The following is a 25,078-nucleotide window of genomic DNA, read 5'->3' as shown; positions in this document are numbered from 1 at the left end:
GCCTCTGAACTGAGCCCAGGAGGACACAAGCTAAGGTGGGGAGGGGAAGGAGAGCACTCCTAACCCGGGAAGGGGTGGGCGATTCATGTGGCTGGATCCTTGCTTGGGGCGTGGGCAGTAGGGGCAGCATGAGGCTGCAGAGCAGGGAAGGCAGGCAGCCAGGCCTTACCCCCAGGATTTCCAGTTATGCGAGCAGCTTTGACCTTGCGCGCTGCTGCCTGAGTTCTGCATTTGTGCAAGAAAAGAGAAGGCATGTCCTTTGGAGGCCATGCCCCTCTGCCACACCCCTGACAGGCAGGGCTGTGGAAGGAGCTGGAGTGTGGAGTCGCTGTGAGCCCGTGGTTGGCCATCATTTCCACTGTGTTAACATCTTCACTCGCTCAGCTCCCACCTGTCACAGGCCGGAGCTTCACTTTGTGCCATCTCTACCCACTGTCTTAGTTTCTTAGTGCTTCTGTAACAGAAATAGAAGTGGTGACTTTAACAAACAAATGTATTCTCTCACGGTTTAGGAAGCTAGAAATCTGCATTCATGGCACTGGCTCATCGGGGAAAGCTTTCTCTCTCTGTTGGCTCTCGGGGGAGGACTTTGTCTCTTTTCAGCTTCTGTTCTGAGGTTCCTTGGGGATCTTCATGTAGTTCTTTCTTCTGTGCCTGATCTGTTGTTTTACATCTCAGAAGTGATTGGTTTAAGACACACCCTACACTGCTATGGCCTCATGACAAAGAAAACCCTATTCCCAGTGGGATTACATCCACAGGTATAGGGGTTAGGATTTACAACACATAATTTTGGGGGATACAGTTCAATCCATAGTACTCACTTAGTGGACTGTTACCATGTGCTCTGAGAAGGTGGGGTGCCTGGCGTCACAGAGACGGTATTTCTCTCTACAGTGACGTGTTTTGAGGCCCTACTCAGGACTGTGTTGTAGCCGCTGTAGGGGCAGCCTTTGGAGGTTACTTCCTTACCTGACCTCAGAGCATGAGATAACTGGGTCAGAAGGCACCGCAGTTGTGAGTAGGTGTGTGAACCCTTGAGTTATTCCCTTATTCATCACAGACATGTGCTTCGAGGTCAGCCGGGCCCTCCCACTGCCTCTTCTGACTCTCATTCAGCAGCTGCTCTGCACCTCATGAAGTTGGGCTTGGAGGACAGAGGTGCCCAGACCAAGGCCAGGCCCTCACGGGCTCACCATCTTATGTGGGAGTCAGACAGTACATGGGGGCTGTGGTCAGGGAAGGCTCGGAGGTTGTGACTTGAAGGACAAGTGGAGGTGGCCTGAGTGAAGAAGGGTTGGGGAAGGGTGTTCCAGGCAGAGGGACCTGCGTAGACGAAGGCTTGGAGGCAAGGAGAGCACCATGTCCTCAAAGAACCACAGGTCATCAAGTCCACAGCCAGGTGTGGGCGGCTTCCTTAGTGTGAGAAGGGATGAGCTAGTGAGGTATGTTGCAGCCCACCCCCACAGGCCCTGGGCCTTGACCCTCAGTACACCCAAGCCTGGCTCCCACCTGCCTGCGGCTGCATCTCTTTAACCCAAGGCCTTCTCTGGCCACTGGAGCCTGTTCTGCTTTTCTGGGGTGGGCCAGAAGTGCTAGGAAATCATTGCCCCCTGGAGCAGTCCACACTGTGACCACCAGGGAGTGATATGTAAATACCTCTCTTCCTTTGGCCCTTGGGTGGGATAACCTAGGGTCCATGTTTTATACTGTTTCTCAGAATCCCCAAATAGGATGAAACTCCATTTGGCCACAGTGGCAACTGGCTTGATAACGTCCTTTTACTGGCTTTCTTCCCTGTCCTGTCGACTTCCCTCATCTCTACTGATGTTTCCTGGACTCACCTCCTAAGCAAACTGTTCCTGAGGGAACTCAAGCTAAGACTCCATTTACAGAGTTTGCACTCAATACGGAGGACAAGGGAAGCCACTTACAAGGATTTTATACATCTAGAGGGACGGGATCAGATCTGCAAGGTCTTTCTGATTACGGCCTGGAGGTTGCATTGTTGAGGGCCAGGCAGGGACCCACCTTATTCCCCGGACGTTAATAGCGGTTCCTGAGTGCCTTCTGTGTTGCAGCTGCTGGACTGAGCATTTAGTGTGCATTTTCTCATTGAATCTGACAAAAGCCTTATGGTGTATAGGTTCCAGTATTACCCTGTTTGCCCATGAGGAACTTCGGCACAGAGAGCTTGAGACACCGACCCAGGATCACACAGCTGGAAGCAGTGGCACAGGGATTTGAGCCTAGGTCTGACAGATCCGGAATGTACACTCTTAATCCGTTCGCAATCCAGCCTTTCTGCTTTCTGTCTTCTGCCAGCACCCGTCCAGGCATGGTGGGCCTTTAGTTCCTGGGTACAGGCAAGTACTGTCTTCCAGTAACCTGTGTTTCTCTACAGGTAAGTTCGAGGATAGGGAAGACCACGTACCCAAGCTGGAGCAGATAAATAGCACGCGGATCCTGAGCAGCCAGAACTTCACCCTCACCAAGAAGGAGCTGCTGGGTACGGAGCTGCTGCTCCTGGAGGCCTTCGGCTGGAACCTCTGCCTGCCCACGCCTGCCCATTTCCTGGACTACTACCTCTTGGCCTCTGTCAGCCAGAAGGATCACCACTGCCACAGCTGGCCCACCACCTGCCCCCGCAAGACCAAAGAGTGCCTCAAGGAATACGCTCACTACTTCCTAGAGGTCACCTTGCAAGGTGAGGGCAGTAGAGAGGTGTGGGCACCATGTCAGAACCTTTCACGCCTTGCCCACCACACAGGGGCCAGGGTCAGGGGATGCTGTGAGGCATGTCCATGCTCCCGGTCACTCCTGCTCTGCCGTAGACGAAGAACGAGGGATGAGCAAAGAAGTGGTGAGGAATTACCCAGTGTGTTACCCAACAAAAAACCAAACCCATTGCCGTTGAGTCGATTCCGACTCCTAGTGACCCCCCAGTACAGAGTAGAACTGCCCCATAGGGTTTCCAAGGAGCTGACGGATTCGAACTGCCGACCTTTCGATTAGCAACCTGAGGTCTTAACCACTATACCACCAGGGCTCCAAAGATAGTGATTAAAAAAAAAAACACCACTGCTGTCGAGTCGATTCTGACTCAGAGCGACCCTATAGGACAGAGTAGAACTGCCAAATAGGGTTTCCAAGGAGCTCCTGGTGGATTCCAACAGCCGACCTTTTGGTTAGCAGCCGTAGCTCTTAACCACTGTGCCACCAGGGTTTCCAGTGACAGTGATAGTGAGCATTAATTGAGCACTTACTGTAAGCCAGGCACCTTGCTGCCATTTTTTGCATACGTTATCTCATTTAAACCACACAGCCCCATGTGAAATTTTTTTCTATAATTTCCATTTTACAAATGAGTTGATGCTGAAGAGATGAAGTAACTTACCCAAGGCCATTGCTAGAATTTGAACCCATTGAGTCTGACTCCGTGGCTGTGCCTGGAACCATTATACCACACTACCTGGATGATACTTTAAAAGGCAAAAGCTGAAGTAGCTAAAAATCAGGAACAACTTAAGACAGCGTAATGAGGCACCGATAACCAAGCACAGTGGCTGCAACAATGAGCTCAAGCATAACAACGATTGTGAGGATGGCTCAGAACTGGGCAGTGTTTCTTTCTGTTATACATAGGGGCGCTATGAGTCGGAACCAACTCGACGGCACCTAACAACAACAACAACCAAGCATCGTTCATGAAAATTGTGAGAACTTCCGCTTTTTGCCTTTGCACAATTACAGACCAGCTCTGTCATATTGCCAGACATCTTATTAGAACATTGAGTAAGAATCTTCAGTAAGCCAAAGTAAAGTGCCAGCTTTAGTTCAGAAATATCAAATTCTTGTAGCCATTCATTCACTTGTTCAGCAGACTTTTAGTGAGTGCCAGCTGTGGGTTGGGCATTGTTACTAGTAGTAAGTAGCCTTTGTTGTTGTTAGCTGCCAGCAAGTTGGCCCTGACTCGTGTGACCCCATGCAGAAGAGAACGAGACACTACCTGGTCCTGAGCCGTCCCCACAACCTGTTACACATCAGACCGCTGTGATCCATAGAGCATTCATTGGCCGATTTTCAGGAGTAGATCATCAGGCCCTTCTTCCTAGGCCATCTTAGGAAGCTTCCCTGAAACCTGTTCAGCATCAGAGCCTTTCCAGCCAAACCCAACCCACTGCCATTGAATGGATTCCAGCTGAGGGCAACCCCACGTTACAGAGTAGAACTGCTCTCCAGGGTTTTCTTGGCTGTTTGCCAGGCCTTTGTTCTGCAGAGCTACTGGTAGGTTCGAACCGCCAACCTTCGGTTAGTGCAAACCAATTGCGCCACCTGGGAACCTTACTGTAACCTTTAGTCATACCTAAAATCAGAAGCCTTTGAAATGGCGTGTCATTTGCGCATAACGACCAAAGAAAGGGCAAATGGTTTGCGGTTCGGTTTATGGCCCATCAGCAAGTCCTTTGCAGCCTCCTTGGAAACCTTGGACAATATTCTGAAAATCACTGCCCTTGGCCAACGTCAAAAATCCCAGATGAAGGAAACCTCGGGAGTCTGTGCTTCAGATTGTGAAGAGTTTAACAACAATAATAACAGCAACAAAATTAAGATCCTGTCCCTGTTTCTAAGGAAATTGAAGTCCAGTGATGAAGTCCTGTGAAGGCAGCTTTTCTAGCTCAGACCCAAGAGATTAAACATAGACTTGGTTTTTGGAACTTCGAAAGTAGAGAAAAGGTGTTTCTTTTTTTAAGAAAAAGAAAAGCCTCAGATTAAGAGCCAACGCATTTAAGATTAAAAAATGGCACTTCACGCTGTTACTAATTTTTCATCCTTTGTCCAGGGTAGCAGTGAACAGCCGTGAGCGTAATCGTTTGTCACCAGTCCTCAGGTGGGCACAGGCAGCGGGGAGGTGGGTGGGCACTGAAACCCAAGGGATGTGTCTTGGTGCCAACTGCCCTCTGTGGCTCTCTTTCAGACCACGTTTTCTACAAGTTCCAGCCGTCTGTGGTTGCCGCAGCCTGCGTCGGGGCCTCTAGGATCTGCCTGCAGCTCTCGCCGTACTGGACCCGAGACCTACAGAGGATCTCACAGTACTCCCTGGAGCATCTCAGCGTGTGCATCGAAATCCTGCTGGTGTGAGTGCCTCTCCTGACCCTGAGTGTTTCCAGAATATTGAGGTTCTCCTTGCCTTTGAGGCCTGCCTCGGGTCAGGGTGGTGTCCTGAGGTCAGGGACCTACGGTAGTTTCCCTGGCGAAAGTGTCTCAACATGAAGCAGATCATGGTGACTCTGTCAGAATTGGGGTTGGGAGAGTTGGATCCTTCCTATTTGGGGTAGCTTCAGGCTTGCATTGTTAGGTGAAGGAGCCAGGGAGAAGGGGGCTATGTGCATGTCCTTCTAACTGTTGGGGCTGTTGGGTCGGAGCCTCGGTGTGATTTTATGGATAACCACACTGGGGGACTTGCATAATGAGTTATTTTTCTTAGACATGGCCACAGAGCAGACCTCTTAGCCCAGAGTAGGTCAACATAAGAGGCCACAGCCTCCTTGCGGGGGTCCCTAGAATTTCGAAGAAAAAACATTCAAAGTGTCAGAGAAGCTGCTTAAAGGTTTCATGGGCCCAGCACCACAGAATTGATACCAGAGATGAAAAAGCTCAGGAGTGACCACATAGAGGGAGGTGGGAGAGAGAACCCGAGAGCTCCTGTGTGGCTACGCTCAGTCCCTCTTCTGCCCAGCAGGGGGCAGCATGTCCTGGATGCTGGACTCCCTGGCCAGTGGGCTGGGTGGTAGAAGCAAAGGGCCCGCAGGCCCTTGAAGAGCCCCTCAGCTTCCTTATATGAGAAGCTTTGTTGGTGACTGCCTTTGTCACAGTCCTCTGAAATGTCGGCCCTGCCCCCTAGGTCTTATTTTAAAATGTGCGCTTTTCAGAAGGTACCCAGAGTCAGAGAACACGCCTGGCCTGGGTCTTCTTCCCTGGGCCTGCCCTTGTCGCGTTCTGGGATCCCCTCCCTCTCGTGTCTGCTGCAGCCCTTCTTTGAGCCTTTCTTACATAACGTCTATTGTTTTGTTTGCCCTAAAAGGTTTATGGGAAGCTTTTTTGGGGATGGAAAAAATTGTGTTCCGCCCCCCTCGTTTTAAAGATGGAGAAACTTAGGCCCAAGGGGGAGACTTGCTTGAGATTTGACAGCTAAGGAGTGGCCAGGTGGGGATGGAGCCAAGCCTGGAAGTGCCTCAAAGGCAGAAATGTGCTCCTTTGCACGCCGTGAGCACCCATCTCTGTGCCAGGCAGTGGAGATGCAGACAGGACCCCTCCCTCACAGAGCTCACTCTGGGTGGTAGCCAGGGAGTTCCAACCTGGGATGCTGAGTGCTGAGATGGGGCAGTTCAGGAGTGCAGGACAGCTGAACTAGCTGGAGGTTTGCTGGGGGAAGCTGTATTTAAGCTGACACCTGTGATGTGAGTCAGTGGGTGGCTGGGGAAAGACTGGGCAGTGAGTACAGCTGGGCAGGCCGGCGGTGACACCCCCCTCCTTGTATCTCACCCAGGTATAACCATTGTACCACACTACCTGGATGATACTTTAAAAGGCAAAAGTTGAAGTAGCTAAAAATCAGGAACAACTTAAGACAGAGTAGTAAGGCACTGTTAACCAAGCACAGTGGCTGCAACAGTGAGCTCAAGCATAACGATTGTGAGGATGGTACATGCAAAGCATACTCAGGAGTCAGGTTGTGACCTTTGACCTCCAACTCTCACTTGGCCCTTTCTTTTCAGAGCTTATGACAATGTCCTCAAGGATGCCGTCGCAGTCAAGAGCCAGGCCTTGGCTATGGTGCCCGGCTCGCCTCCGGCCCCCACCCAAGCACTGTTCCAGCCACCTGCCTACCCCTCCCTCAGCCAGCCGCCAGCGGCCTCGGCCCCATTCCAGGCCCCCGTGCAAAACCTATGCCTGGCCTCCAGGGACTTGCTGCAGGCCCATCACCCGGGGGGCCTGCTCTCGGGGAGCACGGGCTCCTCCCTGCGTGCCCCATACCCTGCCCTTCAGCCCCTGGAGGTGTGTCCCATGCCTCTCCCAGCATCCCTCAGCATGCAAATGGCCATCACAGCCGAGCCCAGGCACTGCCTTGCCACCACCTACGGGAGCAGCTACTTCAGCGGGAGCCACGTGTTCCCCACGGGCTGTTTTGACAGATAGAGCATCTTGGGCCACATGGGAAGCCTTGGAGAGCTGGCAGAAAAAGAGGACCCTGAAGAGGCGAGCTCAGCGGAGTGAGGCCATGAGAAGTCTTCCCCTCAGAGTCTCGTAGACCTTGAACACTGAGGGTTTGTGCTCTTTTTAAATACAACTGACCTGGAGTGAGAAATTCAATGCCATACCTCACCCGAGGCCATTCCTCTGAAAAAACATCTTCCACGCACACTGGGGTGCAAGGGGATGGCTTGGTGGCCGTCCCTTTGAGCAGGGGGCCCAGGTCATCAAGAAAGGCCTGGCAGGAGGCTAGGACACTAGAAACTGGCCATCGACCACGAATCCACAAGCACGTCCAGTTTTTAGCGTCAGAGACTTCTTCATTCTTTGCCAATGGCAGCTACGCCACTGACCAAGGTGGGGCAGCCCAGTGTAGTCTCCGAACCTCTGGAGAATGCTGTGCTGAGGGTTCTTTCCCTGGCTCCCTGCAGAGGAGTGTGTGTGTGTGTGTGTGTGTGTGTGTGTGTGTGTTTATACCCGAGCTTCAGTCTGCCCAGGTACCGTGCAGAGGAGTGTGTGTGTGTGTGTGTGTGTGTGTGTGTGTGTGTGTTTATACCCGAGCTTCAGTCTGCCTAGGTACCGTGCAGAGGAGTGTGTGTGTGTGTGTGTGTGGGTGTGTGTGTGTGTGCGTTTATACTCGAGCTTCAGTCTGCCCAGGTACCGTAGGCAGCCACCTTGCTCTTGTTGTTGAACTCAAAACCCTACTCAGCCTTCTAGACATTTCACGTGCTGCTGCTTCCCGAAGTGACCTAGCATTTTGTTCAGTGAGACGTCTTGTTTACATATCATATCAGGGACTTGATGATACTTGAAAATTCCTTAGGAGAAGAAAATCTTTAGGTTGCCACACTGCCTGCCCCACTCGAGGATTGAAGGTTTGACCCATGGGATCAAACAGAGCTCCTTCCTTCTTCAAACGTGTGTTGGGGAGAGCCAGTTTCCAGCTCTTGGTTCCAGATGCTTCCAAGTATTGGACCTTCGATAGGCACCTGGAGGAGGAAGGTTGTTGAAAGGTAGACAAAGGCTCAAAACAATCTCCATGTCGCCCCTCTGCCTCCTGCTTGCCGTTTGTGGAGTTCAACCCGTCCTTGGTTTTGAGTTTGGAAAATAATGTCGAATGTTTGCTTCAATGGCAGCTGGATTTCGGGGGGTGGGGGTATACATGGGTATGTGACACAGCCATTGATATGCAAGAGATCGGTGGGCGAAAAGCCAGTATTGGGGTATCTGTAGTTTGAGGGTTCTCAGGAAGAGTCTTGTAACCATGTGCAATATGTTTTCATTCTAACGTGCGGCTTGGGCTTGGTGTGTTCTTTTGGTTGGTCAGAGGTCACGTTGTTCATCCTTCAGAACTAGGAGGTGCAAAGGACAAGAAAGCTTTTTTTTTTTTTTTAAGAAGCATACATCTTGGTTTTTTGCAAGTTCAGGAAACTGCAGCAGAGGAACGGCCAGGAAGGTAGCCACGCGCTGCTCAGCTGGATCTGAAGGTGTTACAGGTCCCTTCTGCCTCCTGATGGGCAGATGAAAGCAGAAACATGGAAGCAGAATGAAAAAGAGACTGTGTGTGGAGACGTCACTGCCACTTTGTCAAATTAGCATAGGAAACTGCACGTTTGTTGTTACTCTCTTTTTCTTTCGCCAACCTTCTTCTATTTATGAGCGACCAGTTTGGATTCTTAGTTGTACCTGTCTACTCTGGGACTGGGGGCTGATGAGGGGCATCTCAAGTAGGGCCTCACGGCCAGCTCAGCCCCCAGAAAAAGCATTCTCAATAAACATATCACCAGCTCTTTGCATCTCTTGGTTTTCTTCCTGGACTTCTCTCAGCTCCACCCTCCCTCTCCCAGATCCGCCCTGTTGGGTGTCTCTGCCCATGCTGAGAGGTGGTGGAAGGTAGGTGGCTGCAAGATTGCCCCCTGTTGGAGCTGGGTCCTGCCATCTGAGTTGGGACTGGGTGTCCCTGGAGACACAGACGCTGGGCAGCAGAAGTGGGTAAGCGTTGACATCCCAGCTCCACCACTGAGAGCTATCAGGAGGGCATTTGACCCAACCTCTCTGAGCCACCATCTTTCCACCCGTTAAATGGGGATGATAATAGCACTTGTCTCATTAGGGTCTCATGAGAATAAAATAACATAATGCACATCAAGGCCAGAACCTGCTCCACACACACAAAGATAATTACAATACTTCTTCAAACACTACCGTAAGATGCATCATTATTTATGTTCCCATAAGGAAAAAAAAGCTGCCAATTGAACCATGACATGGCGCTTAAGATACAATTGATTTTAAGTTGCATTCTTATTTTAGAAAATGTTAAAGCATGCACATGTATGTATCTTAGAATCGGATGGAATATATTGTTGGGTGCCGTCGGATCGATTCCAACTCGTAGGAGATTCAGGTGATGGAATAGAACGGCCCCATAGAGGTTTCTTGGCTATGACCTTTAGGGAAGCAGATGGCCAGGTCTTTTCTCCCACAGAGCTGCTGGGTGGGTTCAAAATGACAACCTTTTGATTAGCAGCCAGGCAGTTAACCATTGACCCACCAGGGCTCTTTTGATGGAATATAGCACTAGTTATTTCAAGAAGTGTCAGATTCCTGTCCTGCTCTGAAGGGAGGACCCCCTTGGGAAGGCCTATCCTCTGCTCACCCAGGTTCCTACAGCACATCCACCCACAGAGAGCTGTCATCAGCCTGGAGCTGAGAGGTATTTGCTAAGCACAGTGCCTTCAGTGAGGGTGGGGAGATGTGCTCAGGGCATGAGGCTGAGGTCCAGACCCAGGAGGGCTGGGGCCAGAACTCAACACCTGCTGTAGGCAGCCAAAACCCAAACCCATTGCCATCAAGTCGATTCTGAATCATAGCAACCCTATAGGACAGAGTAGAACTGCCCCATAGGGTTTCCAGGGAGCGGCTGGTGGACTGAAACTGCTGACCTTTTGGTTGGCAGCCATGGCTCTTAACCACTGCACCACCAGGGTTCTGCCATGGGTAGAGGGTTTTAGAATTTGGGTTCAGAAACAAAACAAGTCCTGGGTTTGCCAAGACCATCCATTTCACTTTGGACAAATCCCTCCCTCTTTGGGCCTCAGTTTCCCCATCTGTTAACATGGCAAAGGATGAGTTGATGGGTGACTTTGACCTTTAGGGGGAGGCTGAGGCCATAGGCTCCTACTTGTTGTCAACCAGAAGGATCCACTTGTATTTCTTTCCCACTTGGGCGGTCTATGTAAATTTTTGGTATTTTGCATGTGGGGGCCAAGGAGGACGTTGGTTAGGAGAGTTTGAAAAAGCACAGACATAGCCTTAAAGACCCTTCCAGGGCTGACATCTGGTACAACCCAGAAGTTCTCAAACCTTAGTAAGCTGCAGAGTGATCTGGGCCTTCTCCTCGTCCGTATCTCACTATGTGGGATGAAGGCCACAACAGCAACCTGAAAGGTTATATAGGAGCCTTAGGGGCAGTGAGTTTGTGTTAATGGGGGAGGAGCGAAGGACTGGGAGAATAGATGTACAGTTGGAAGAATGTAGTCAACGTCACTGGATTGTACATGTAGAAACGGTTGAATTTAGTGTAAGTTTTGCTGGGTATATTCTCAACGACAACAAGATAAAAAAAAAAAAAAATCATCTAGCCCAAAACGTCAATAGTGAGGTGGAAAACCTCTGCTCTGAGGTGCCAGCTCACATGGCAGCTCCCAAAGAGGCCTCTGTGATAACCCTGGTCATTCTTGTTATGTGCCGTCGAGCTGTTTCCAACTCATAGCAACCCCATGTGACAGGGTAGAACTGCCTCACAGGGTTTTCGTGGTTGTAATCTTTACAGAAGCAGATCGCCAGGTCTTTCTCCCAAGGAACCACTGGACGGGTTTGAATCTCCAGCCTTTTGGTTGGCAGCAGAACGCGTAACCATTTCAGCCAGCAGAGGTCCTTACTCTCATTCCCAAATTCACAGTGGCCCTGGAGGACAGAGTAGACCTGCTCCAGAGCGTTTCCAAGGCCTGCAGACTGCCACGTCTTTCTCCCTCGGAGTGGTTGGTGGGTTCGAACTGCCAACCTTTTGGTTAGCAGCAGAGCACTTAACCACTGCACTACCAGGGCTCCTGTACTTTCTTATTGCCCCCCTTTATTTTCTGCATAGCTGTTAAAACCATCTGAAATGATCTTGTTAATTTGTTTAATTGCTTAATGGCTGTGCCCTAAACTACCTCCCCCCAGTAGAAAATGTATCCAGGCAGGGGTGGCAAGAACAAGAGCAGCTGGCATCTATTGAGCATTTAGTGTGTAGCAGGCACCAGGCTAAGGACTTTGCTCGTATTTCTTGTAATCATCTCAATAACCCTACAAGCTAGGAGCTCTGACTGGCTGTGTTTCACAGATCAGAAAACTGAGGGGTGGAGGGCTTCTTTGCCTAAGACAGTAGTACAGGAAGGAGCCACAGTTCAAACCCAGGCAGTCTAGAACTTCACCCCCGACCTGTACGGCCTCAGTCAAGGGTTTTGAATGAGTGAGTGAAAGGCTCCCTGGCTGCCCTGCTAACCTGGTGGAGAAAGACCTCATCGTGACAGAATCATGGACATCAGTTCATAAACGAAAAGAATCTCCCGGCATTCACCCTCCTGATTTACCAAGGGACAGCGGGTTCTCTCAGAGTGTGCTCACCAGCAGACAGATAGCTTCTCGCATGTCTGCCGCAGACTAAGGTGATTTACCACCCCATCTGTGGGCCAGGCAGCCCTGAGAGGCTGGCGCCAGCACTCTGATCTGTGAGGGTTTCCCCGAGCTGCCAGTCCCATCTGTGAAGAGGAATATCTGGGGCCTCCACAGAGCAGGAGGGAGACTGCCGCTGCTCTGGCTGGGGCCCAGGCGGGGCTTTCAGGCCCTGGGCACCATCCAACTGGTCAAACAGGCCAGGAAGCTGTCCTCCCCGTCCCTGGGATCTCTTGCATTTTGGGGGGCAGTCCGTGCCACCAGTGTCTAGAAAAGAATCTTACCAACCCTTATTAACAAGGACCTGTTCCTCAGGAAAGACCCTCGTGACTTGCATTTCAGCCTAAAGGCAGTACAGCTTTTGATAGGAGTCTTAAGTCAAATGGCCACCAGGTGCAGGCAGGTGACACAAGTGAGCGGGCCCAGCAGGATGGTGGGCCCCGTTGGACTGCAGAGCCAGGGCTCCACCAGAGGGTGTGGTTTCTACTCAGCTCCAGCCAATTGCTACCTCTCAGGGAGGTAAGCTCTGTGTGGCAAACCTGCAGATTTTTTTCTTTTTCAAGAGAAGCGTAAATCTGCATTTTCTATGATATTTACTAATTTTGGTGATTCTAAAGATTAAATTTAAAAATCTTAACACAATAGAAAGCCAATAAAACACATCTGGCTCTTTCCACCATCTTGGAGCCTGTGGAGGCTCTCTGGGAACAGGACTTTCATACTGGTAAATATACCCACAAGGCTGTGGTCTGAGGCCCCTAGAATCAGAGGGAACACATTGCTCTTCTTAAAATTGAAGGTATCTGTGCCCGAGATAAGGAGCCAAGGTGGTGCAGTGGTAAAGCGCTCGGCTGCTAACCAAAAGGTCAGCGGTTCAAACCCACTGGCTGCTCTGTGGGAGAAAGATGTGGCAGTCTGCTTCCATAAAGATTATAGCTTTGGAAACTCCATGGGGTGATTCTGCCTTGTCCTATAGGGTCGTTATGAGTCGGGATTGACTCGATGGCAATGTTTTTTTTTTTATGCTCAAGTTGAAACTGAGTTCTTTTTAGGCAAGAGATGTGCTTATGTGTACAAAACAAAGAATAACCCTGTGACTCCTGGTGGCAAACCTAACAAAACCAGAGTAAGCCGGGGAAACGTAACTTGCACCCATGGAAACGGTTGGCGTGGTCTGTGCCAAATTCTGAAGCAACCTTACTGCTAAGGCCGTTGAACATAGAATCTGTACAATGCTGTACACCTGAAGGATTTCAGCTTATTCAAAATAAATACATAAATTTGTGGGGGACTGGGGAGATGTCTGTAGGTTAGAGGGGTTCTTAGACTGGAAACTTGCAATTTCTAGTGTATAGACCAGAGTACTGGACCTGAGGGCTGGAAAGCCTGACTTCCTGGTCTTAGCTGGGTGACCTTGAGAAAAGCCACCTCTCTCTACTCTGAACCTCTATTTGTAAGACGAGAAGGCTGTCGACCTGGCTTGTGGTAAGACAGCATGGACTATGTGGTATCATTATTCAGCGCTGAGTTCTACAAGGAATAGAAGCCCTAAACATGGTATTAAGCCAATTAACTGGAATGTCCCATTAAAATGTGGCCCTAACTTCAAAACCAAGAAACCACATCTCATGAGGCATTTAGTTGTAGATAAGCAACCTCAGCAGTTGGTCTTTTTTATTGTTGTTGTACATATATTGTAAATAGGTGAGCCCCTCCCTCCTTTGGGGGCTCAGGTGAGCCTCTGAGCTTTGCCTCCATCCAGTTCAGCTCTGGCTTTAAATGAAGATGAGCCCAAGTGCTCAGACAGCTACTGGGTCCAGCTGTGATTGGGGCTTCAAGCCCCTACCTGGGTCAGACAAACACCAGGCAGGTTACACAGGAACTCAGGCCTTCTGCTGCTCCCTAGCTGTGTGGACTTGGGCAGATCACTTCCTCTCTCTAAATCTCAGCTTTCTTCATCTGTAAAATGAGAATGTTGGATCGGAATGGTCTCCAAGGTCATGCCTAGCTGGGGAGCATGTCACAAGGATAGCTCTGTCTTTGTACAGACTTTGTACCGTTCAGCAGGTCCGAGTTGGAGCCTGGGTGTATGTCCTTTTAGCACGATCCCCAGGAGATGCTCCTTGCACAGCCAGGTTTGGAAATTTCTCCCTGCTCTACAGACTCTGGCCCTGTGTGTGCCTGTTTTCACCAGTGGAATCACCAAGAAGGGCCTTAGAATTAAAAGCTCCCTTCTGTGTTCCAGGGCCTGTATTGGACACCTTCCTCGTGCTTCGTTATTCCCTTACTCTTCGTTTGTCCTCACAGCACCATACCATGAAAAAAAAAAAAAAAAGCTGGTATTAAATCCACACCAAACCCAGTGCCGTCCGGTCAATTCCGACTCATAACAGCGACCCTACAGGACAGAGTGGAACTGCCCCATAGAGTTTCCAAGGAGCACCTTGTGGATTTGAACTGCCCACCCTTTGGTTCTCAGCCGTAGCACTTAACCACTATGCCACCAGGGTTTCCTAGCTGGTATTATTATCCCCATTTTCCATACGAGGACACTAAGGCACAGGGAGGCTCAAGGTCTCATCGTGGGTAAGTGGTGGGACTGGATTTCCAACTTAGATATGCCTGACCAAGGAGCCCATGTAGCCTCCCATACCATGTCACCACCAAGTGACGCAAACACACCCACACCAAGGCCCAATCACTCAATTTCATTGCCCGCCTGCCCTTGGTGCCCATGGTGCAAGAGGCAAGGGTGATTGAGAGCCACCTAATGGTGACCTTCAGAGATGCTTTGGGCAGCCACAGCCTTCACCAGGTGAATGTGGCTAGAGTGAAGGGGTGTCCTAGCAGAGTGGGAGGGATGACTCCCAAGGGTCATGGTGAAGGTCATGAAAAACCTGGATTAAAGGGTACCAAAAAGTAAGTCTGTGGAGTAGGGAGTCACTACTGCTTCTTGAGCGGAGCAGGGAAACGATAACACTCTAACTTTTTTGGAAATCATTAACGTGCACTTTTACCTTTTTATTCTTGCAACTTCCCTGTGACCAAAGGAGGGAAGATTTCCTTAGCCCATTGTACGCATGGACAAGGTGAGGCTCAGAGAAGTCCAGGGGCCTGTCAAGTGCTTTCCAATTCAGCCTCACCCTTCAATCACAATTACCTGAGAATGATGACGGTGATAATGGAATGACCGTGGTGGTGGTGGTGGCAGCTAGTATTTAGTGAGTTTGTAGCATGACAACTCTGTTAGGTAAGTACACTTTGTTATCCCCACTTACAGGTGAGGAAACTGAGGCTTAGAGAAGTCAATGAGCTTTGCCCCAAGGTAACACAGCTACTAAATGGTAGAAGAGAGATTCGAACCCTGACAATCTGAAGCTTTTACTGTCTCCTCTATGAGCTGAGAAAGCCTCCTTGCCCAGATGCCAGCCAGATGGACACTTACCCCAGCTTCCCCTACTCCATTACCCCCCTAAGCTGGACTGAGAAGCTCTAGCCCCCATCAGCCAGTAATGCCCAACCCCACATTACTCTCAGAAATCCACTCCCTGCTGTGAAGCCTTGGGTGAATTTGTTCCCCTCTCTGAACCTCGGTTTCCAAATCTGTGAAATGCAGGGTTTAAACTATTGAGCTCTGAGAGGTACTGAAATTCCTTGAGTCCCTGAATAACAACACTGGCTTAAGAATTTCTACCTTGCCAAAAATCCGAATTTGCTCTTGGATCAATCACAGGAGTAAAAACAGTCTCTCATTCACTACTCTCTTTTCTCTCCCTCGCTCTCAACTTTCAGCCTCATTATGGTTAACTCTCGTTAGTTAGAGACTTATTATCCAAGCTCATTATAAGTAATTATTCAGTCTGGAGGGGAAGCAGCGACACCACTAGTTTAATTTAATGCTTACCTAGTTCACTTAATTAGCAGTAAGTCTTGGCAAAACGATGGAATTCATGGGGTCCGGCTGGGTGGGTGGGGAGAAGCTGAGTGCTGTTCTTGGAAAAATAAACAGGTTGCAGGGCAGAATGTGGGAGGAGGCAAGGAGTGTCTTGCCAGCAAATTGGGCTGTTCGTCTGTCCAGGCCAAGGCTGGCCACAAGAATGAAAGGCCATAGATGACACAGAGTTGGAAGGACTTTAGGTCAGGTAGCACTTATTAAATGCCTGCCGTGTACCAGATGGAGCCCTGGTGGCACAGTGGTTAAGAGCTACGGCAAGCTAAGTCTGCTAACCAAAGAGTCGGCAGTTCGAATCTACCAGTCTCTCCTTGGAAACCCTGTGGGGTGGTTCTGCTCTGTCCTATAGGGTCGCTATGAGTTGGAATTGACTTGACAGCAATGAGGGGGGTTTTGGGTGTGCCAGACCCTGTGCAAGGCTCTGGAAAAACCTTATTATGGCCAATATGTGGTACTTGCCCAGCTGGTGATATTTGAGATAATGTAAGTACTGTCTGCCTTAGATAATCCAACTCTTCTAGTGGCTACGTTTTTCTCTGGTCAGCCATTGCATACTAGTGTGTCTTTTGCATCTCCCTCACCCTTTTCGCAAAGGGAGGCCTTAGGTCAGGGTCTCACACAGGCTGCAGAATCTAGCTGGAGATCAACATTGTTCAGCTTCAATTTTTTAAAATGGTTTTCATCTATTTATGGCAAATGATACTGACTTTCCATGTACTGAAGTGATATAAAGTTTCCATTGTAGTAAAAATAAGTGAATTGCCATATAGAAAAATGTTGGGTAAAAAGAAGTCAAGGCGGCACACAGATGTGGCAGAGTGCCCAAGGAGAGAGGAGGGTGGGAAGAGGCGTGTTCAGTGCTCTGGGTTAGAGATTATCTGGCCAGGGAATGCAAGCAGGCCACCCTCTCCCACTCCCACACACCAGGCAGACACAGCCATCAGTCACAGGATATCTGCTAGACCAAATGCTGCCTCAGAATCCTTCTCAACCTAGTGTTCCAGGCAGCTTCCAAGGGTGTAGTCCAACCACCTTTCCCAGCCAACCACAGCCTCTCAAAGTTCTCCCCAGGTCCCCGTCCAAGTCCTACTAGTCCAGACCAGGACATCCCTTACCTTTTCTGTGCCTCAATTTCCTCGCTTCTAAAATGGGGTAATCATACCTACCTCATAGAGTTATGAAGATCAAATGATTTACAATAACATGCAATATAAGCAATCCCACTTCTAGGTGTATACCCAAAACAATTGAAAGCAGAGACTCAGACAGATAGTTCCCATCACCCCCATTACTCCTTTGCTGTCTCAGAGAAGATCATTGCCCCTCAGCCCTTCGTTGGTCCTTCTGCTCCCTTTGTACCAGTGGGTAATCTGGGTCTTGCTTAAAATCCCACAACAGATTAATAGCAGAGCCACAGCCAAGCTGAAACACCTTCCTGGCTCAGCCTGGGGGTATCTGTGCAGGTGTCTGCCCAGTATTGGAGCCTGAAAGCTAGGGTCCTTCCCTGGAGGTGCCATTCCTGTCCCCACCCTGAGTCCTTACCTTCCTGTCCTGAGACCCACCTGAGAGTCAGCATGTTACCCCTCCCAGATGACATGTGTCTCTCTAAAGGAGCCTTCAAGCCACACAAGGTGTCAACCCAAGAAATGAGGAAGAGTGATCTCAGAGCAGTGGATGGCAGGGTGGGGCAATGGGTCCCCGGAAGTATGCCCACCCTGCTTCTTGAGAGCTGCCTCTGGCGTCTCCCTGGGATCAGGAGTATTGCAGCCCATGTTCTTGGCTCCTTCTACAATGACATAGGGAACTCAGGCCCAAGATATGGCCCTCGTGGCCATCCTCATGGCCTATCCTACCCCACCCACCAGAAGCTGCTCCAAGACACCAGAAAACAAAAACAAAAAGACTGTGGGAGAGCAGAGTATCTGTTCTTGTACCAGCTTTATTAGTGGCTTTTAGGCCCCTGTGGCCTTGGCCTCGTGGCTCAGGCCAGCCTCTTGCTCACACGCTCATAGGACACACCTCTGATGGTGGAGATCTGAAAGAAGCAGCCAGAACAAGGGAGTCAGTGCCCAACTCTCAGGCATGGACCCCAAGGCAACCCCGGGGCACAGCTGGAGGATGGCGAACTCCAGTGGCAGCTCTGAGAAGCTGTGGGTCAGCTGCACCCCTTCTTTGGGCCTCAGTTTCCCAATCTGTTCCCTGAGTCACTGTGTGGACTCAAAGTGGTGAAAGTGCTAACCAGTTGTAAGGGGTGATGTGGGTCTTGGTGAGATAACCTTCCACCTGTCCATTTCAACTCACCCATGCCAGGCACTTCTGTTATCCCAACAACCCTATGAGGAAGTCTCCATTGTACAGATGAGAAAACTGGAGTTTGGAGAAGCCAAGTCACCCTCCCGAGGTCTAGAGGCCACACTCAGCCACTGCACCGTATAGTGTTTATGGGCACCTGTTGTGTGCTTGGTGGTGGGAGGGTATGCACCATGCCTTCAGGAAGCCTAAGGCTGAGGGGCAGGGCACGCAAGGGGATGCTCCTCACTGAAGGCCCACTGGGTGCAGTGCCCTGGGTCTGAGGCCATCGAGACCCACTCTCACTGGATGTGCACAAGTCATCAGTTGGTTCTAATACCCAGTGTGGGAAAGCAGCATTCTCACAGGAAGAGGGGTATGTGGGAAAACCAAGAGGTGTGGGAGAGCCCAGAGGAGGCAGGAAACCATTCTGACCAGGGAAGGGGAGAGGGACACACATTTGGACAGAATCCCGAAGAATAAGTAGGATTTGGAAAAACAAACAGGAGAAAAGGGAATTTAGAGCAGAGGGAACCACATGGGCAAAGAAAGGGAGGCAGGAAAGGGTGGGGCTAGGCCAGGAACAGTGGCTGGTCCAAGGAGCTGGGCAGAGGGTGTCTGCTGGGATGGGGAGAGCATACCCTTGTTTCCTTGACTCCAGATCTCAAGCCCTGTCTAGGGAAAGGAGCACATGGCCCTGAAGGTCAGCCTAAGGATTCCAGGCTTGATTCAATGGCTTGAGGAAGCAGTTTCAAAGGGGAGCCATATAAGGTGATGTATAATTTGCATATGGAATGTATGGAGTGGTGGGGGCGGGAAACAAGGCTGGGGCTCAGTCTAGAGGAGGGGTGATGATAGAATGGTGAAGGGTGCTGGGGGCTGGCTGGAGGCAGGAGGAGGGATGCTTACAAAATGTGTTTTCTATTGGTGGGGGAGGGGGGAGATGGAGGGAGACACCCAGGATGCCCATGACTATGGGCAGAAAGTGTTCTGATCTTCCCAAAAGCCAACAGGATACTCGCCTCTACCAGCTTGTCACCCACGATCTCTGAGGTCTGGTGATAATTGGGGACGTTCACCAAGACTTTTCCACCCTCCATCTGCACAGTGACCTGGAAGGGAAGTATACCATTGAGCTGAGTAGGCAAGTCCTCCAGTGCAGGCCAGCCCCTCAAGGACGAAAGGCCCACCTGCACCCCAGCTACATCTCCAACAGATTTACCTTGTGGACATACATCGATCCGACAATATAGATAACCTTGGGCAAGTCACTTAATATCTATGCCTCAGTTTCCTCATCTCTAAAATGGGGGTAATAATTGTACCTACTGCATAGAGTTGTTCTGAGGATTAAATGATTTAAAATAATATATGCAATATAAGCAATTCTGCTCCTAGGTACATACCCAAAAGAACTGAAAGCAAGGACTCAAACAGATACTTTAACACGAGTGTTCATGGCATTATTCCCGATAGCCAAAACGTGAAAACAACCCAAGTGTCCATCAACAGATGAATAGATAAACAAAATGTAGTAATCACACACCATCAAAACCAAATCATTTGCCATCGAGTCAACCCTGACTCATGGCAACACACAATGGAATATTATTCAGCCATGAAAAGGAATGAAATTCTGATACATGACATGGATGAGCCTTGAAAACATTATGCTAAATGAAGCAAGCCAGCCACAAGAGGACAAATAGCATACGATTCCACTTGTGTGAAATACCTAGAATAGGCAAATTTATAAAGACAGAAAGGAGAAGCTAGCAAGGGCTGCAGGAAGGGGAGAATGGAGAGAAGAAAAAAAAGTATATGTATACATAAAGTGCTTAGCACAGTGCCTGCTACATGGTAAGCACTCCATAAGTGTTAACTGCTGAGTTGTGATCATCATGGATACAATGATGCTGCTAATGTCATTCAAGGATGTTAATCGCAGCATTATTTTTAACAGTGAATAGCCTAATAGCCAACCTCAGTTATCCAATAGTGAACACCCTAATTACCCATCAATGACGGGGGTGGTACAATAAATGATGGCCTTTCCATACTGCAACATACGCTGCAGCCCTGAAAAAGAATAAGGCAAATTGCTGTGTATGGACATAGACACATCAGTAGGAGATTGTTAATTTTTTTTTTTTTTTAATCCGACTTGCAGAATGTGAACATTATGATGACTTATTCTCCATCTTGGCAGCCTGAGGAGCAAAGTACACTCCCAGTCACAGTGGGGGTCTGCGGAGGGACCCAGAAGGCCTGAGGGACCAGCCCAGGTAGGGTGGAGGCAGACCGCCACCTTTCACTTCTCTGCTGCCCAAGACACACTGCCCTGGGGAAATCAGAAAGGCTTGCATTGGCTGGGGGCAGGCCTAGCAGGGGTTCATCGAGGCATCTAGAGTCTTCCTTCAGAAAGGCCCACCAGGCTGACTTAATCAGCAATCTGCTGCTCTATGTCCTAGATGGTGGCGTGTATACTGCTGAGACAGCACGCTGTGGAGACAGCCTGACTATTAGAGGCAGACGGCCCTGGTCCTAACCCGTTTGGCCACTTGTTGGCTGCAGGAGCTTAGGCACATTGCTTTGCCGCCCTGAGACTCAGTTTTTTTACCTGTAAAACACAAATTGCCTTTTTTTCCAAGCATTTCCTACATGGCAGGCACTGTGCTGCCTGCTTTCCGTGCATTATCCTGTTTAATCCTCACCATGCCTCTTGGAGGCAGGGACTGATCCTGGTCCTATTTTGCATCTTGGAGAGCTGAGGCTAAAAAAAAAAAAAAAAAAAACCATTGCCATTGAGTCGATTCCAACTAATAGTAACCCTATAGAATGGAGTAGAGCTGCCCCATAGAGTTTCTAAGGAGTACTTGGTGGATTCAAACTGCCAGCCTTTTGGTTAGCAGCCATAGCACTTAACCACTATGCCACCAGGGCTAAAGGGAGGTGAAATGACTTCTAAGAAGCTGTAGAGTTGTAGGTGGTGCCTCAGGGTTTCAAACCCAGCTGAGTCTGATTCCAGGGCCTGGGCTCTTCATCACTGTGCTACATTGGGAGGCAGCGTAAAAAAGTGGTTATGCCTTCTGGAGCCAGCTGCCAGGGTGTGGAGGCCTGTGCCTCATTTACCAGCTGTGTGATCAGGGGACAAGCTACTTAATCCCATGGCTCATCTGCCCCATCAGTAAAATGGGGTTAGTAGTTGTATGGTGATTGGAGTCCAAGCTATGGTCTTTTCAATTGCCTCATGGGCATGTGAAAGCTGGACAATGAAAAAGGAAGATGGAAGGAATGATTTATCCAAATTGTAGTGTTGTCAAATAATATTGACTATACTGTGAACTGCCAGAAGAATGAATAAATCGGTCTTTTAGAAGAAACACAACCAGAATGTTCCTTAGAAGTGAGGATGGTGAGTCTTCAGTTAGTTTACCTTGGACATGTCATCAGGAAAGACCAACTACTAGAAGAGGACATCATGTATGGTACAGTAAAGGAACAGCAAAAACAGGGGAAACCCTCAATCAGATGGATTGACACAATAGCCGCAACAATGGGCTCAAACATGGCAACGATCATGAAGATGGTTCAGAGCTGTGTAACATAAGGTCACCATGAGTTGGAGCTGACTTGATAGCAATTAACAACAACCACCACAGTTACAGTGACCTCATAGGATTAAATGCGTTAAGATGTGTATTTAGCAAGTATATGGGGACGTATTACATGCTCAGTAAATGTTAGCTATTTTTATCATTATTGTAGTGCCCATTATTGACTGGAGCCAGGTGGTTAAATTACCAACTAAAGCTTTTAGTGCTGGCCACTAGACTAGAGGGAGAGACCTCAGTCTGGCAGACAAGGAGGCCAAGTTTGAGATGGAGAGGTTAACCAGAGGCGTAAGGAAGGCAGGAAGGCAGCCTGTGGCCTCTCACCTTGAACTTCTTGCCCCCTATGGCTTCCATTTCGCACTCCTTGCCGATGGTGAACTTGTTGGTTATGGTCTGGCCCCCGGGGTAGTGCTGGATCCAGGTGAAGTTCTGCCCATCCTGCTGCACCTCTGTGATCTTGAAGTTGTGGCCTTTATCAATTTCGGTCCTGGGGAGCCCTGGGCAGGGGGACAAGCAGAGTGTCATGTAAGAGCTGTTTACAACCCTGTGGCTTTGGAGAAGCTTTTCTCCAGGCTGGCCTGGAGGTTAAGACCACAGTCCCTCAGAGATGGCTTCAAATTTTTGGCTTGGGCAAGTCAGTACCTCTCCAAGCCTCAGTGTTCCCATTCACAATAGGGGGATATAAGGCCCATCTCACAGGACTGTTGCAAGGATTAAGTTAAATGTGGTGATGACTTGCCGAATTCCTGGTACGTAGTTGGTACTCAGTAATGGCACAAACAGCTTGCGCTTGACTGCTAACCGAAAGGTTGTGGGTTCAAACCCATCCAGTGGCTCTGTGGAAGAAAGGCCTGGCAATCTGCTTCTGTAAAGATTACAACCAAGAAAACCCTATGGATCTCAGGTCTACTCTGCAACACATAGGGTTACCATGAGTCGGAATTGACACAATGAGTTTGGTTTGGGCTCTTCTGATAGAATATATTAATATACAATAACTATAACAGACGCCGACAAACTTACAAAGTTCTAGAATAAATGGGACCTTTAAGACTGTGTCTTCTAATGCTTTTACTTTACAGATAAGGACACTGAGACCCAGAGCAGGAAAGGACTTCCTAGGGTCTCAGAGCAGATTAGCAACAAAACCAGGTCTAGAACTGAGGTTGGCTGACTTGCAGTTCCTCAACACTAGACTTTTGTGGACAAAGCCAAGTCACTGTTCCCATAGGGGCCACTCCCAATAATGGACTCAAAAGGGCTCTCTAGGGCTCTGCTCTCTGGCTTCTCTGGCCCAGCTAGCAGGTAAGACGTGGCCACCAGAGGTAGGGCGCAGGCCCCCTGGGGCTATCCTCTGCATTTGACAATCATGCTGCTGCACAATTAATGTGTTGAGTTTTCTACGGGATTGTCAAATCATTGTCTCACTGCTTCCTCACAACCAGCGCTGGATGTGGAGAAGTGAGAGAAGGGGTGGGATCTTTGATCTCCCTTCCCCCAGTGCCCAGCACAGTAAGAGGCCAGCTTGTTGAGTGGCTGAGTGAGTGACTGACTTGTCAAACCTGGAATCTACACTAACCCCTTGGCCACCCTGCCTGGACAGGATGTGATGACATCACTCATCATAAGGCCTTGGGTGCTAATGTGACATCTGCCACTGACTTTCACTGTGACCTTGGGCAAGTCACGCTGAGGTGCCCATCGGTAACATGGGCTAAAACCAAAAAAATACAAACCCATTGCCTTCAAGTTCATCCCAACACCTAGAGACCCTATAGGACAGAGTAGAACTGCCCTATCAGGTTTCCAAGGCTATAATCTTTATGGAAGCAAACTGCTACATCTTTCTCCCCTGGAGCAGCTGGTGGGTTCCAACCTCCAGCCTGGTTAGGAGCCAATCACTTAACCACTGAACTAGCAGGGCTCCTTCACACTAGGATAGCCCTTGCATACAGTACTTTTTCAATAAATGTTGGAATGAGTATGCAAATAAAGTCTCAGCTTCACCAGTTATAGCTGTGTGACCTTGGACTAGAACTCAGCTTCTCTGGGCCTCAAGTTTTCCATCAGTAAAGTGAAAATACACCTACTCTGTGAGCTTTTTGAAGACAAAGACTGTGTATTCCTATTAACCCCAGAGCCTAATTAACTCACTCAACAAATGTGTGAGTTAATTAATTAATACATTAATTAATGAAGTCCTGTCCTGCTCTAACCGAGGGACCCAGGTTCCTGTCCTACAGTTGGCTGTGACAAGCCAGCCCTGGGGAAGGCGTGCTCAGGAGGAGCTCACTCACCCACTTGCTTCACAAACTCCTCGTAATTCTTCTCACTCTCCACCTCATACTTGCCGCTGAAGGCCATGCTGCTGGGAGGGCGAAGACCAGAGAGCAAGAGATGAGGAAGACATCGGTGTCCAGGAGTCTGCTGCCCCAGCTTATAAACTCTCCCAGCTGCTGAGGCTCAACCCCTAAATCACCCCATTTCTCCCTCCCACCTCTGAAGAGGAAACATTCACACTTTTATGACATGGGCAGGACCTGGAGATGGCAGAGCCCAGGGGTCATTCACTCCGGGAGGTGCTGGCTGTCATCCCGCTGTCATTCCCAGCAAAGCCAGAGCTGGGACTGTCAGCGTTTGAGGAACCATCCACCTCGGCCCATCCTCCCTCCATGCATGCTCCTGTCATCTGTCCATGCTCCCATCATCCCTTCCTTTACTCCTTCACCCCTTATTCATCAACCAAAGCACACTGAGCATCTGTTGCATACCAGCCGGCACTGAGGAAACGCAGATGAATGAGACATAGAACCTTCCCCAAAAGAGCTTCCACCCTCGTCAGAGAAAAGCCACCCCCCTGCAGAAAACTCTTGTGCTAACCGAGCATGGTGCATCCCAGGAGAGAGGCCTGTGGCCTGGAGAATGGGGAAGGAGTCATGGTGTCCAGCTTGGAGACTGGGACATCTTTGGGGAGGAGCTGGCATTTGATACCGACATGGAAGCACCAAGAGGATTTGGGTGTGTAGAGAAGCAGGAAAGTTAGAGGAGGCAGAGACTTAGAGAGTGTTCTAGAATGAGAGAACAGTGTGATGGAAGTGGGAAGGGCCACAATGAAGAAAGGAAGCAGCCTGGCTGCAGCATAGAGCACAGGAAGGAAAATAGTGACCAGAAGGTACAGAGAATGGGACTAGAGGAAAGCAGCAACACAAGGACCCATGGAGAGGACTTGGAGGAGGAGGAGCTGAGATAC

At 49.5% G+C, this 25,078-nt stretch overlaps 2 protein-coding genes across 4 annotated transcripts in view; one reads left to right on the top strand and one right to left on the bottom strand.

The window, feature by feature from the left end:
* Nucleotides 1-9,038, top strand: part of CCNJL (cyclin J like) — a 63,819-nt gene extending 54,781 nt beyond the window's left edge. For all 3 annotated transcript variants that reach the window (XM_049874246.1, XM_049874247.1, XM_049874244.1), the window contains 3 exons: nt 2,405-2,707; nt 4,979-5,138; nt 6,780-9,038. In XM_049874246.1, coding sequence (XP_049730203.1) covers nt 2,405-2,707; nt 4,979-5,138; nt 6,780-7,200 — 884 coding nt within the window. In that variant the 3' untranslated portion in view covers nt 7,201-9,038. The remainder of the gene's footprint in view (nt 1-2,404; nt 2,708-4,978; nt 5,139-6,779) is intronic.
* Nucleotides 9,039-17,906: 8,868 nt separating this feature from the next.
* FABP6 (fatty acid binding protein 6) lies at nt 17,907-24,201 on the bottom strand. Its single transcript, XM_049858794.1, has 4 exons — nt 24,126-24,201; nt 22,153-22,325; nt 19,237-19,326; nt 17,907-17,960 (listed from the first exon to the last, which is right to left on the bottom strand). Exons 1-4 carry the CDS (start codon nt 24,190-24,192, stop codon nt 17,907-17,909), a joined length of 384 nt encoding a protein of 127 aa, XP_049714751.1. The 5' UTR covers nt 24,193-24,201.
* Between the last annotated feature and the right edge of the window lie 877 nt (nt 24,202-25,078).

This window comes from Elephas maximus, chromosome 2 (assembly GCF_024166365.1).
Source record: "Elephas maximus indicus isolate mEleMax1 chromosome 2, mEleMax1 primary haplotype, whole genome shotgun sequence".
Taxonomy (NCBI): Eukaryota; Metazoa; Chordata; class Mammalia; order Proboscidea; family Elephantidae; genus Elephas; species Elephas maximus.
This window is presented reverse-complemented; position numbering and strand designations above follow the sequence as displayed.